The 15,357-nt window shown below is 41.9% G+C and overlaps 2 protein-coding genes across 3 annotated transcripts; one reads left to right on the top strand and one right to left on the bottom strand.

Moving 5' to 3' along the window:
- On the top strand, positions 1 to 4,991 carry LOC139666789 (neuronal pentraxin-2-like). The gene is made up of 5 exons (XM_071546107.1): positions 1 to 699; positions 1,793 to 2,231; positions 2,784 to 3,037; positions 4,254 to 4,433; positions 4,782 to 4,991. The coding sequence occupies exons 1-5, from the start codon at positions 1 to 3 to the stop codon at positions 4,989 to 4,991; spliced, it is 1,782 nt and encodes a 593-aa protein (XP_071402208.1).
- Positions 4,992 to 6,579: 1,588 nt separating this feature from the next.
- On the bottom strand, positions 6,580 to 15,216 carry LOC139666790 (cytohesin-2). 2 transcript variants are annotated; one of them, XM_071546109.1, is made up of 13 exons: positions 15,043 to 15,216; positions 13,000 to 13,150; positions 12,216 to 12,282; positions 12,017 to 12,135; positions 11,847 to 11,927; positions 11,540 to 11,652; positions 11,285 to 11,433; positions 11,021 to 11,132; positions 10,501 to 10,503; positions 10,270 to 10,346; positions 10,019 to 10,090; positions 9,770 to 9,924; positions 6,580 to 9,396 (listed from the first exon to the last, which is right to left on the bottom strand). In XM_071546109.1, the coding sequence occupies exons 1-13, from the start codon at positions 15,107 to 15,109 to the stop codon at positions 9,309 to 9,311; spliced, it is 1,254 nt and encodes a 417-aa protein (XP_071402210.1). In that variant the 5' UTR covers positions 15,110 to 15,216; the 3' UTR covers positions 6,580 to 9,308. The 2 variants fall into 2 exon arrangements, with proteins under 2 accessions (XP_071402210.1, XP_071402209.1); XM_071546108.1 differs by lacking the exon at positions 10,501 to 10,503.
- Positions 15,217 to 15,357: the final 141 nt, after the last annotated feature.

Here is a 15,357-nt window from a genome sequence, read left to right as displayed (position 1 = left end):
ATGAGGAACTCTCAGTCTCTACACCTGTTCACCTCCCTTATCCTTATTGTGCTCTCCATACTTTCACTCCTCTGCCCTGCCTCTGCTAGTTCAGGGTCGGACTATGACTATGGAGCCCACCCCCGCTTTGTGTGCACCCCTATTCCAGTGGACGCAGACCCCGCCTGCTTCCCACCTGCGGGGCCTGGCATGGGGGGGTCGGGGCCCAGCGGACCAGGGCATCAAAGCACACTAGGGGGGCCTCCTACCGGCTGGTGGGGGGCGACAGAGGAAGCCAAAGCCACCATCCTCCACCTCAGGGAGAGCCTTGTCCAGCAGAAGGAGACCATCCTGGACCAGAGGGAGACCATCCGGGAGCTGACGGCCAAGCTCACCCTGTGCGAGGGCTTCGGACGGGGCGTGACGGCTCACGACGAGCACCACGGCACGGCTTCACACCCCCACCAAGGAGGGGCAGGCAGTCCTCACACGTACACTGACAGCGGGCACTATAGCAACCAGCCGGGTCACCATGGAAACGGCAACCTCATACCGGACTCGCCACACTACCCCTCCATGGGGGGGCACCGGTCAGACGGAGGGCATAGCAACAACAACCAAGGGAAGGATAAACACATGACACTAGGGGACATAACATCATCACCGGAGCAGATGGAGAGGATGCTACAGGCACTGAAGGAGAGGCTGGACAACTTGCAGGTGAGCAGCGAGAGGAGTAAACTTTGTTTAACTTTGTACTCGCAAATAAAGAGAACTGTAGAACACAACTATGGGGAAAAAAAGAAAAAGCGATATGGATAAAAATGAAAAAAATGAGTTCAAAATATATGAACTATAGCTGAGAAATGAGGGAGAGGTAGAGAGACGGAGGCCTGGATGCAGTTATGCTGTCGTCAGAGGATTGTTAATTGAATAATCAACACAAGTCCCAAAATAGTATGTACACTACGCACTGAAGACAAAGGAATAATGAATTACTTAGTCACATAAAGCTATTACATTGGCAAGGAAGCTGCCTGATTGATTGACTAAGTGGGTAGCAGCCGAATCAGAGATGGACGTCACTGTCTGATCTGGTAAAGACAGGGATGTAGCACAAGGTCACAGTGGATTGGGCACATTTGGATTTGTTGTAAATTTGGTTGTCTTAGAGTGAGTCTTGCTTTCTCTTAATTTATTCGGTTCCTCAGTTAATCCCTGTTTCTATCTGTCTGTTGGCACATTCATCCATAATGTCTCTATTAATCAATCTTCTATGCGCTCTCTTTCTTGGATCGTGATCACAGACAGATGTCAGGGGCTGTGGGGGGGCACAGGTCTAAGATCAGTGTCAATTATCATGATCTCCCTTGACAGACTGGTAATCAGGGCATGCAGCGGGACAAAGCCTGGATTACCTGGCAGGGAGAGAGACAGAGGCAGATACAGGAAGACACATACACAATGAATGTGACAGCAGCAGACAAAATAGGGTAGATGCCCCACAGAGCCTCAAAGCATAATTGACTATTACATTCAACAACACAACATTGTTAATCGCATCATTAGCAGGGCAATGACACGAAGTAAAGCACACAAAATGCTCTCTAAGACTTGTGAGTGTCAAACCAGCACATGACTCCTTGAGCTTGAGGTTCAAGTGTGTGTCCATACCAAACATCAGCTGTGTCCTCTCTGTATTAAGTAGGAACCACAGGGATTAAGAAACATATTTTTAACAAATGCATTTTTCACTCTGACCTGATAGAAAAGATGTAAATTTCCATAACAAGGTATGGTGTTATTTCTGCAGAAGAGGAACACATCTACTACATACTCCAGCTCTCTGAAAGAGCTGCTCCAGAGGAAGATCGGCGCTCTGGAGCAGCAGCTGCAGCACCGCACTGCGGCCCTCAGCAGCCCAGATCACCACGACGATGACAGCAGTCACCATGATGACGGAGACCACCATGACGATGATCACCACAACGACCGCCATGAAGACGGACACGATGACAGCCACCAAGACAACGACCGTCACGATGACAGCCGCACTGATGATGATGATGACCACCATGACGCCGATGGCGACCATGACGACCATGATGACGGCCATCATGATGATGATCGCCACAGTAACGAAGCAGATACTCATGGTTACTTGCCACGCACGGGATACAGAGCGCCGGGGTCCCGCTCAGGGTTTCACGCAAATAAACTGGAAACAATGCTGAGTCAGCTGCACCTCACAGGTACACAGCCACTCCAGCCACCAGGGTCAGAGACATTCATGAATTGAACTGAGAATGCATGGTAAATTCCAATTCAATTCCTGGAGTTGGAATTGGAATTAGAATTGCACCCAGCTGACAGGAAACAGAATTTAATTCCATTAAATTTCATGAAATTCCACTTCTAAGAGAGGTTGTCTTGACTAAACATTATAAATCAAACATTATGAATCAAATAAAAGACAGTTAAACAAATCAAATACATTTAATCATAATGTATGTATTACAATAACATTATACATCAAATACCACCTGAAAGGTCTCTTTAACATTTTATGATATTGACAATATACACTAGGTGTAATCTCAGATATGTGACAAAAAACATGTTTTACAGAATTTCATTTCAACTTCCTGAAATTCCAATTCAAAGTCCTCAGTTGAATTGGTTAATTCATGTATTGACCCCAACCCTGCTAGCCACATTATAGCATGCAGTCACTATTAATAGCTGATAATGAGTTGTGTATATCCCCTATTCAAGACAGTAATGATGGTGTTCTTCATTAACAGGTTCCAGCAGGAAGAAAACCAAAAGTCCTGATGCCTTCCAGATTGGCTTCCCCATGAGAACCAACTACATGTACGGGCGAGTGAAGAAGACCCTGCTTCATGAGATCTTCGCTCTGACCTTGTGTCTGTGGATCAAGGCTGGTGTGGGGCCCGGCCTGGGGACGCCCTTCTCCTACTCTGTACCTGGACAGGCCAACGAACTGGTGCTCATTGAGTGGGGCAACAACCCCATGGAGCTGCTGATAGACGACAAGGTGAGAGAGGAAAACTGAGCCTGTAGAGCTCCTCTGAGTTAAACTCTGTATGTGGCGACAGTGTTTTGAGCCAAGACTCTGCCTCCACCTGCTGTCTAAGCTGCTTCTTAACTTCTAAGATGTCACATCATTAAGACGGATGAATTTATAGGAGGGGACAGTGGTACGACAGAACCTGTTGACTTAAGGCCTTTGAGCTAATTCATTGCTCAGTATATAACTACTGCCTTGGCAAGGCAGTTGTTGACAGATCGCTCTTGAAGTGATCTTGAGCAAGACACTGAACCTTTAGATACTTGCTCCAGGGTTTCAGCTGCTCTCTGCGCCTCCTAAATACAGTGTGTGTAAAATGAGAAAATTTTAGTTACACCCTTACACAAACATTTCTCTGAGGCAGAGCTGCTCTGGCAGAAATATCTCATCAGCTGAGACAAACTTTAATGGGCAGTTTTTCTGGCTAAGTTACATTAGACTGAAACTCAGTGAAAAAAGTAAAGGGTAAGAGAGGAGGTAGCTAATATTATGAAGCCTAAAACTCTTGCAATGAACTGAAAAAATGCAGTCAAGTCATATTAAGTTATTAAGTTTAGCTAGTTAGCCTAGCTCAGTGGTTCTCAACATGGGGTCCAGGGACCACCAAGGGTCCTTGATGGGGTTCCAGAGGGTGGATGGAATTCTGACAAAATCATATCTAACAATAAAAAATATTCTCAGATGGGGGTCTGTGGCCCTAATGTGTACGAAATTAGGGGTCCTTAATATGGAAAATGTTGAGAGTCACTGGCCTAGCTGACCTTCCAAGTTCAAACTGCAGCTATTTAGGTAGCTACTGACCCTAGACGATCATGAATGCTATGGTCATGAAGGGTAATATTAGTGTCCCTTGTTTTGTATTTTTTTTTTGTAGTGTTCCTTCTTTGCCATTCAAGTTTGCCAGTTAGCTAACTTGTGCTCTGAAATTCTGTGAACCTCTGTGAAACATCTTACTAAAACTCCAATCTGCGTAAAATGATTGAGTGCTCTTGATTTCTGAAAAGTTGACCTGGGTGCTATCTTTTGTTTCTGACTGGTTGGTGAGTTGAATGGACAGCAGCAGCCACAGGGACGGACATACTGTTCATTAACAAACTCTATGTTCATAACTTCTGCACTGAACTGTATTATCACAGGACATGTTTACTGTAGTGCCTCACCATCTTGACCATCCCGTCCCCAGGCGGTGACGCTGCCCCTGTCTCTGAGCGATGGGAAGTGGCACCATGTGTGTGTGACGTGGTCGACGCGGGACGGTCAGTGGGAGGTCTTCCAGGACGGGGTGCAGAGGGGGTCCGGGGAGAACCTGTCAGCCTGGCACCCCATCAGACCTGGAGGGGTCTTCATCCTCGGACAGGAGCAGGTAAAGACTGAGAGAGCCATTCTCCGTAGATACAGACATAAACCTTTACAGCCTGAGTTGAGACCTGTGAGGGAGTTCGGTGTTATTCTGCAATAGGCTTCTTCATATAATTTAATTATTGCAAAAATCAGTGTGGTGGGAAGTTTCTAAACCTACATGTGTATCTGATCTAAACGCCACAGTTCAGGTACCATTTAACTGATTCTGTTTTACATACTTATTTCTCAAACACGTTGAGCTGAAATGCTGACTATTCTCATGTCTCCCGTATGTGCTGCAAGTTTATGAAAAAAAGCCATGAGAACGGTGCTAAAAGTTAGATTTTAACTGTACCTCTTCTCTCCTCAGGACACTCTGGGAGGTCGCTTTGATGCAACTCAGTCATTCGTGGGTGAGATCTCGGACCTGCACATGTGGTCACACGTCCTGAGCGCCAGTGACATCTACAGCTTGGCCTCCTGCGGCAGCCACCTCAGCGGTGATGTCATTGCTTGGTCCGAGACGGAGGTGGAGCTGCACGGAGGCGTCACAAAATACCCCTTTGATCCCTGTCACTGAGGGTAACCGCCGGTGAACGCCGTGGAGACGCCTTGGAGAAATCCTGGAACTCACTGAGACAGTTCATCATCAAACAGCAGCGACAGAAAGTGAAGGGAACTGAAGGATAAAACACAAGTCTCACTGACTTTCTTCTGAATTCTGAATCAATGCCTTCCTTTTAACTCAACCAGTGACTTTTTCTTAAAAACAAAATTAAAGTGTTTTTATTACATGATTAATCTGTATTTACAGATACTGTGTAGGAACTTAGTGTTCTTGGGCCTTAGTTGTGAGCCACTATCCAATGTAATGATGACTTAGTGTTTTATTTTAAACGCACAAGCGAGTAATATACTGTATGTGACATATTGTCATATTGTTAATAAGACTAGATATTGTAGGGTCCCTTATAATGACATTAGCAGGCCTCATGGTTCTCTTGTCTGCGTGGTGAAGTGACTTATGTTGTTAGTTTTGAATGAGGGAAGAGACACTGAGAAGTGTGCTGGGGGATCAATTTGTGCTCTGGATTCTCTTTTAAGGAGGTTTCCATGGAAGATACAGCTAATTTACCAAAGAAACTAGAATTAATTTGTTTTGCCCGTTTTATATTTTTTATTAACCTGTGTATCATAGATTGATCATGTTTTATTGATATAATGCCATTCATTATATTTCATGAGACTTGATGGAGAGCCTGACCATGATAATTGCTTGACAGGAATCACTTAGGTTACACAATTTTAAAGATTCTGCTGCTTTTACAATGATTACATGGACTCCTTTTCACAACTTTTATATCCTCTAAAATGCATTCAAAAGCATTTTGTTTGTTTTGTTCATAACATTTCTCACATTTCTTTTACAATCCATTAGATGTTATCATTTTGAAATATGGCATAACACAGTATGTACTATTTGTTATACATTTCTTGTAATGGAGTATTTGTTTTGTAGCTTTGTGATTGCTTAAATGATCTGGCCTTGACTGTATATTTATTCTTGTACATAAACCTTTGAAATATTGTATTACATTAGCCAGGTTAAAACTTTGTCTGCCATTGTTTCTTGAAGTTATTCTTTGAACAGTATTTTGACACTAAATAAACAAAAATGTGTTAAGATCCATGTCCTAGTTTTTCATTCTCTATGGGCTTTGAACACAAACCTGATACAGGTGAGCAAGCATCTTAAATCCCTGTCCTGATTTAAATCCCAGTCAGACATGCATTCACATCTTCTACAGCCAGTTGGCCCCAAATAGCTTTTCTGGCTCACTGCTGTGCAGGCTGCCACAGAGAGGATCCAGTGATTAGTCTATTCCCATCAGACTTCCTTAAGTCAAACCGAACCAAACACAGAGACACAGTGACACCTGCAGCACCTTGAAAAACCTTCCACAATTAACAATCTCCAAAGGACTTAAAGGATCGCTGAAATAACAGCAGCACCTACAAAGATATAGAAAGATATTGTATCAATGAACTGAAGTCAACAACTTTATCTCACTGCTAAAAGAGACAGAACCACAACCTAGTGTAAAAGTAGGCAAATTCTCTGAACCAGTTTGATGAATAAAAAACACATACACCAATCCATCATCTCGGTTCACTTTTTATTGTTACACAGTAGTTTACTGGCACCAATGTACCGTGGTTTCTGTTTTGCTACATTTACAGATGATCTATCCATCTTCACCTCGCAGTAAATAAAAATAAATAAATACAAAATAAACACATTTTCTGAAAGAGGTGGTCGTGGGGTCATGGAATCAGAAATATAGGCCCAGTTTCAGTCCTGTGTCTGATCATTTCAGTGGTCACGTTTTGTTGAGTGAAAACATTTGATGTCCCAACAATTTTTTGGCAACTTTGCACTTCAAGAATACCCAGAGAGTGTAAGCCTACAGAGTCCATGTGACGTGCGGAAGCAGTGTTTGAGCAGTTGCTCACAACTACAGTAATATATAAAGTTAGGACTTTGTTAGATTGATGCTTTTGGAAAGCAATGGGAAGAGTAAAAAGGCAATCCTGGATCTGTAGTTCAAGGACCAATCAGATGCTACGTCCTAAAAACACAAACACAAGGCTTGCCTCCACAGTTTGTGATCACAGAGAAAAGACCCCATTCACCTTCATGCAAAATGTTCTTCATCAGGGGCGCACATGAAGCTTAACAAATACATCATGTTGGTCAGAATACTTAATCATTGTTGTTGACAGTTCATGGTGCACCCCTTGAAGATGCTGTAGTGTTGTTTGATCACCAATAGAGGGTGCTAAATAGTGTGAGTATAGTCAGTCAAAATAACAGCATTTGAAAGATCTCCAAAATGCTAAAATTGATAAAGTGCAGTAGACAATTATTGTAGCGCTGCAGTCTTTCCTAACATCTAAAAATGTCAATTTTATAATCAAACTATTGCAAATAATTAAATATCTATGGGGCAAGTCAGGCAAATGTATCATTAGACACAAATCTAACATTGTTACTGATTCATTACATTTGAATAATTTAACTATTACATAATGAATGAAAGATTTATTAGTGTTCCTTGTTTTGTTGTCATTTCAATTTAATCACCAAGTGAAATCTCCTGGCTTTTTAGTTGTAGTATATGATGAAAGGTTTCTAATTCACCTATTATGATCAGCTTCTTTTTACTTCTTGTGGACATTGAGCGGTCAAGGAAACAAAGAGGATGCTACTTCAACAGACTGAAACCGCTCACTGCTTGTGCTTTCTAAGTCTGATTCCCTCCAGCACCAACTGGGTTATATCAGGGTGAAATCAGCCTCCAAAACTTCTCCGAGCCATTGACAAAACATCTTCTCATTCTCTAGAAGTAAATGAAATTGAATAGGATAATTAACTTTATGGATAAGATTAACTTCCACCTCAACTGCTCAGTCATGAAACTGACAGTTTTTCAGTCAACAGGGAACACTAACACTTCTCAAATCAATGCACCCAATACTAGCATGAATCCATGGTCCATGAGTACCTTTGACAGATGCCTTGATTCATCAACATGCAGTCCTACAGTAGCTTGTACAAAAACCTGATTTTAACAAAAAATAAAGAATAAATTAAATCATTTCTATGTGTGTTGTAAACAAATATGCTAACATCTATTTACAAAAAAGTATACATTATAATAAGCTGCCGTTGTAATTTCTTGAAACTCACTATAGCGTATAGACCTGGGTTTAACAGTTAAATGTCTGAAAGAGAGTTATTACTAGTGAGAAAGATGTCGGTGTTCACCTAGCAGTGTTCGTCTTGAGCAAGAAGAAAATCATTTGTGGCATGCCATAACATTGAGTCTGAGAGGACATGAGGATAACTCATGGCTCAATTTAGTGTTATAAAGGCATTATAACAAGCCACTGATTATTTAGTACCATGGTACCCTACTCCACTATTGCTCATACATGTTACTAAGAAATATATCCTGTCTCAGTAAGCCAACACAAGCAGCTATCTCCAAAGAGAAGCTGCTTATCACTGTGTTCACTAATTTTGCAAATATGGCAACCAAAATTTGCCTTGAGAGCAGACCGTATTTGAATTAAGACCGACAGTAACTAGGCTATATAAACCGTTTGTAAATAGAAACAGCAATGAACAGTGACATTTTCCTCACAGAATGGTTACAGTATTCAAGCGTGACTTTTATAATGCCAATGTATATATACTAACCTGTAGCAAAGCCATTAAGAGTACAATAGAAAACAATAGGCACATCTCAATAATCTAAAGTTAAATGCCGCTTTGTTCATATCCTTTACTTCAATTGATTCCTCAATTCTCTTTTAACTACACCAATTGGAAGCAAATTAATAGTGATTTCACATTTTATCCTGGGGAAGCACAATGAAGTAAGGTGACTTCTCTGGACCATTGAGATGCCATCTATAAATGTGAAAGAATATTTCAAGAGTACTAGAGGCGCTTGCTACCCTGAATAATACAAATTTCACAGTTCACTTATATGTCAAACAGGAGAGGAATGTGGTGAGAAGAGGGGACAGATAGTGTGCTCTGGCTGTAGTGTGTCAGGTGTATATCATAGCAGTAGTGTAAGAACCAAGGTAGTAGAGGCAGCCACAGTGGATGAGTTCTTCACTCTGAATGTGCCTTTCAAAAGTCTTATAGACAGGAGAGGAAAAGTCCTCACATCAGAGAGAGGACATGCTGGAAAGGGGGGAGGTGGGGTAACAGAATGTATGAACAGGAAGGCAGGAGTAGGGACAAACAAACATTTGCCCCATGTTGGAATGAGAGATGAGAAGGACAGAGGAGGAAAAGGGAAAAATGAGTGAAGGGAATTATCTATGGTTGCTCCTCCTTCTTCTTCAGGGATATACGTTTCTTCCTGGCAGCAAGCATTTCATAGAAGGGATCCACACTGACAGCAGAACTGGAGAGATGGACAGATAAAGAAATGAGACCGAAGAACAGAGCCTTGGTATGGAGCCAGTCTGATTACTGAATATTTGTTAAAAAAAACAAATAACACTACTGAGTGAGGTGGATCACCCCAAAATTATAAGACTAAAGGCACATATACATGCACATAGGCACATGTATCTAAATGCTTGCATGTGTATTATTCAAAGATACATGCGCGCAGTGCTTGAAATATTTCTTGATAAGGTGAGAAATATATATAAATATTAAGCTTAGCAATTAGGAACATCAGAGGACACTTTTTGTCAACAGTCTGGTCTAACTTTACTCCCTATTTTCCTTCCACATCACCCTCCCTTTTCCGTGCTCTGCCTGCTACATACTTAATGCTGTGGATCCACTCGTCCTTCTCCTCGGGGGTCGGAGCTGAGATGCGGTAGACCATATGGTTCCCCTCCACCACTCTTCCATCCGCCTCCGTCTTACATGCCTTAATCAGCTGACCGCGGTTGTTGGGGATGTACAGCTCAAAGCAGTTCTGTTAACGGAAATGCACACACACTGCGTTGTGAGTTTGTAATCTAATAATAACAATAATGTCCGTATAATGCTCAGTGGGAATGCAAACTTACCGGTTTCCTTGGGTCTTCTACCTCACGGATGCTAAGGTTCTCCAAGGGGATGATACCTCTCGGCTCCTTATCCTGAGGAGAGAAACACACAAAGACAACACATTATGTACCAGCTGTATGTTTCAGCATCAATAAAGGCTTCAATTTTGTGTGTATTAGTCGTATCAACGTGGGTAAACACATCTGATGCATCTACAAGGAGTGCGATTGTTAAATTCAGTCACACTTGACATACTGGCAAAAAGACTTACTGTGGTGTATTCAAAGTAATAGAGGCAGTTGTCTGTGAGAATGAACCATCGCCGTTTCCAGGTTTTCACCCGTCCCCCTGAAACACAAGAATACAGCCATGCCAATAAGAGGAGGAGGAGGTCCAAGTTAAAGGGATAGTACTCTACAATCTACATTCTTACAGCTGATTAGGCTCAATGTGGCTAACTTTTCTACAACTTCTTTTCTACAACAACTCTGCCAGTACATACCTCCTGAGAAACAAGCAGCGGCAGTAGAGTGTGGAAATCGGGGAGAAGCAGAGACAACAGGGACCAGAGGATTTAGAGGGAGACAATTGACAGATAGAGAAAGAGAGTGGAAAAGGAGAGGGAGGGAAGGAGAGGAAGGGAGATGATATTAGTGACAAACAGATTATAGGCCCCGCCATGCAAGAGAGAACAATCAAATTTCGCAAGAAAGTGAGTGCTGAACTCGTCTCTGCTTCACCATCATGCTATGGCAATGTTCAAATGCCACGATACTGTATGCTGGCAACGCAATTAGTAGCAAAGTGCCAGCGTATTGCGGTCTTAATTGTAAACCTCAGAGACAGGAGGGTACATCATAGCACAAAGCCTTAGGAGAGAACAGAGAACAGTAGCACACAGCATGTATCACATTCATCATTAACAACAGGTCAGTATAAACTCCTTACATCTGCAACACTAACATACGTGTCAGTAGCAGTGTTCCCCACAAAATCACAAAGCCTCGCTGGCGTCAACTCACCCAGTTTGAGAAGCCAGCCCTCTCTGTCAGGGTTGAAGAAGGTGTGTGTCAGGTCATTGCCATCATCCTCTGGGATCTTGAAGGGCTCGTTTTTAATGCTTTCATAGAGATTCTGGAAGGATGCGATAAAAGAATGAGCTTACGAAAAGTCTCAACCACCTATTCTTATTACTAGGGTGGCTTTAACTGCCCCACTGTGACTCTTTCCCCAGAACATCCTAATTTAGCCATCTATAGAGAACAACAGTGTGACCCTCCCCATACTCTAAGCAGGTCCTCTGGCAGGTCTCCTCCCTCGTTGATGCCTCTGTTCATTGAGATGAAGCGGTCCACTCCAGGCTTGTCCCTCACATTGGGGTTATGGAGGCTGGTGTTCAACATAATGATGGCAAATGACAGCACATAACACGTGTCTGGGAACAGGGGAGAAATGCAACAGAACACAGCAGCGGTGAGTTGTGTTCTGCACAATGATAGGCACATGAAATGCAGAGTGTGTGTGTGTGTGTGTGTGTATACCAGTGCTCTGGAAGACGCCGGGGTTGCAGTGGCAGTATCTTTGAGCAAAGGCCTCCATCATTCTGTCTATCTTCTGGGCTTCACCAGGCAAACGGAAACTCCATAGGAATTGTCTGCAGGTGACAGGTACAAGTCAGGGGTTTATGTCAAGTCAGAGAGAACAAACTCTGAAATTAATGCAAACTAGAGACACACAGCAAACAGAGCAATAGTCACTACTAGACAAGAGGTTTGTTTCACAGAGAACACCAGGATGCCACAGGACATTTGGTGCAGAACAGGAAAACGTAACATGGACGCAGTTTACCTGAGGGCCTGGACAAGGTTGAGATCAGTGAACTCATGGAGGTCGACGAAAGCCTGAAGAACTTTGATGTTGAAGTCATCCCTGCAGCACAGCAACAGAGAGAGAATGGTTACAAAAGGCCAAAGTGTAAGGAGAAAGAGGGGAGAAAAATATTACAAGAGACCCGGCACCTTTCTCCAAGGTAATCTCCTATAGCGGTCTTGTTGAGGCCCTCTCCTTTGTAGAGGAACTGAGCAATGTCCTCTGGGGTGTGTCTGAGCAACTCGTTCTCCACTAGAAACACTATGCCCTACAGAGAGGGAAAAGAGTCAGTCACCACACAACTAAAAAAGCATGAGAAAGATCTAATCAACCATTAAAGGATGTTACCTTTTTAGGATCCATGTTGAATTTCTTCCTTCCCATTGCCACATGCCTACTTTTCTGTAGAGTTTTACTGTAGAAGAAAAGAAAAGTCTGGAGAGTGAGAATGAATGAATCTTGCAGCATTCAAATCATGTCTCTCTCCATCAATAATGCTAATAGCTTGGTAGTTAAAGAGGAAAGAGTAGAATTGCAGATCTCTCCTGGTATAATATTTTCACAGCACTTGGGTCACTTGAGATGATAATATTGGATCCTAGTATCCTGCAATATGTGCAATGCAAGTAGAGCAATTTGACACTGAGGCACACTGCAGGTTATCGTTCAACTTATTTGACTATAGTCCAAAGCTGAAATAATATCCCTTTGGGCAATAAAATGGAAAACAGCTGTGCTTAGAAGTTAAAAGCAATGAACAAATTACTAGCAGAAATTCAAGGCCTTTCAGACTTTCAATGATCATTATTAAGAAGATAATTTCACAGATCATCATTATAAGGTCTTCCATTAATAACACTGAAATATTAAAAAATATCACAATACCTATATGTGATAATACACTAGCATGGGGTATTGCTATATCTAAGTATTGCTCTATTATACTATATAATTTTCCCCACGATTTAAAAGGAGTATGAGGGCTATGGTACAACCAATTGTTTAATCTAGGCCAAATATAGTTTTAATTTAATATGCCTTTAATTTAAGCCAAAGTCTTAATTTAATAGACTTTGGCTGGATAAGTGGTGTGAATATAGGCTACAGTAGTTACTGTGTATTTTGTTCTCACCTGCCCTCTGTGCTGGTCTCCAATCCCTCCACCTCTAAAATGGCCTCTCGTAACTCCTCTCGGAGCCTCTGGATCTCCTGCAGCAGGGCGCCCTTCCTCCTACGGATGTCCTCCAGCTCAGAGCGCTCCTCTGGGCTCAGGTCTACTGGGACTGGACAGGAAGAGTAGAAGAATAACATCATTACTGTTGCTACTTCAGATGCAACAAATTAAGTAACAAGTAACACCCAAACAACCCAAAGAATTCACAGAACAAGTCATCTGTATTAGTAACTGTAAATACCCGTTAAATACAACTATTTTAAGACTTGTATTGTTCTTGGAATTTATGACCAATTCCTGTGACTGATATTTAATAATGGAAAGGAAGAGGGGAAGTGGGATAGTAAAGGCAATGATTCAAGTTAACTAGGGTGAATATGTAAAATATGCAGTGGAAAGAAATGGGGTGAGCGTGTTCAAGTGTTCTCCCCAAGTGCTTTGTGCTTCCTATTTTGTACAGACAAAAGCCTCTTCCTTCACAACAATGACTACTCATATAAATCAATGGCATTCAACAATTCCAAACATTGTTGTGTGTGTGGTCAAATGGAAACATAGTGCGTCAGCCGGTTCGGTTGATGATATGTTATTGCAACAAGATGTACCAGAGCATTCACACAGCCCATTGATTGAGTTATGATACAGTCCAGTTAAAGAGGATAAAAACTTTATGGACTCAACAGAGACGCAGGGAGAAAGGCAACAAAGCTACTCCAAAACATGAGGCGCCAAGGGAGAAAAACAAACTTATGTCAAACAGCCCGAAACTTTGGCTGCAGGGATTTTACTCTGAAATATTCCCTGAAATACTGAATTTCTGAGATATATATTGGAGGTGGTTGGAGATAGTTCGGAAATGTATTTTTATGTAAATGTGCAATAGTGCAGTGTATTTGACAACCGTTGTGATTGTGTGTGTAATTTTCTTAGTTTGAATAAAATTAAACTTTATTTGTAGGCCAGAGATTCTGCAGACAACCAGAATACTTTGTTTAGGGCCCATCTGAAACACAATTTCCTCTGATTAAAAAATGCAGCCTTGTTATTCAGAAATTGCAGTAATGAATATTTCACTGATTCCAATAATTGTGCGGCCCTACTTTTTAGGATGCCGACCAGAGCAAAAAAAACAATCAACACACGGAGCAATTGAATATAAACGGCCAATGTGATAGCAATAAAGTGGACAAACTTAACAGCAGTTGGCGAGAACACACAGGTAACTATAAATTACCTGCTGTTCAGGTATGAGGTATGCATATTTTATGACAATTTCTCACCTCAGGATGAAATGCTGGACGCCTTTAGCAAACGCTATTCCTTTCAACACGACTTTACCGGTCAACCATAGAGATTTACCGCATGTAACTAGAGATGATGTATCAAAAGTTAGGCGGACTAACTACATGTATGGCTCACAGTGTGTAGCTTGTGAGCCGCAGTGTAACATGTTAGCACTCTGCCTGCAATACCAATATCCCAGACGACTGTTTACTATGCAAAATACCAGCTGCACTTCAACACCAACCACGCCCACACAGTCTGTGATGGATGATTTGCTATACGTTAGCTTCAAAGAGATCAATGTATACTGTCTTAATAAAGGAGGTGGACGCCTCCAACACAATAAGCAAAGCGTATTTTTTTTACAAGCTTTTATGTAGTTGGTCAGGCAGAGCGTGAAGTGTCCAACAGTGTTAGCATCATGACGTTAGCCGTAGCTCAGTACACACTGAAAACAATCGATGTTTAGTTGGCGTCAGGCTAAGTTAGCGATAACGTTACTTTAAGAAACGAGATAGGTGCTTGTGGGTTACAGCTAGTAATCCTTGTTGGAGAAAACAGCAAAATCAGTTATATTAATCAGTTTCATTTCACATATTCAATGAACTGACTGTCATATTTCAGCAAAAAGCTGATGAACTAGCGACATAGCTAGCTAACGTCTGCTAGCGATAGCTTATGCAAATAGCTTGTTAGCAATGCAATAGGCCCACTTACTGTAGTCCAGGTCATCCATTTTTGGCGCTTTGCTTTTAGGCATAAATATTTCAGAGTCGACTGTCATTCAATAGCAGAAAAATATGGATATATGTGTAAATATATCCTCAAAATTATAGGGAAATAAATAGATAACAATCCTTCGTGTCGAAATCTTGGGCCGGAGACAAAGAAGGTGGCGACACAGGAAGTGGTGTCTGGCGTTCGAGCTGACGAGTACAGCTACTTCCGGTCATTTATTTTCAAAATAAAATAATTTATTTTTACACAATAATGAAATTGTTTGATATAAATAGAAAACAAGCTGTAAATATA

This window comes from Centroberyx affinis, unplaced genomic scaffold (assembly GCF_046629955.1).
Source record: "Centroberyx affinis isolate AG114_WGS23_722 - 3 ecotype Tasmania unplaced genomic scaffold, CSIRO-AGI_Caff_v1 ptg005130l_1, whole genome shotgun sequence".
NCBI lineage: Eukaryota > Metazoa > Chordata > Actinopteri > Beryciformes > Berycidae > Centroberyx > Centroberyx affinis.
The sequence above is the reverse complement of the archived record's forward strand: the minus strand, read 5'-3'. Positions and strand labels throughout refer to the sequence as shown.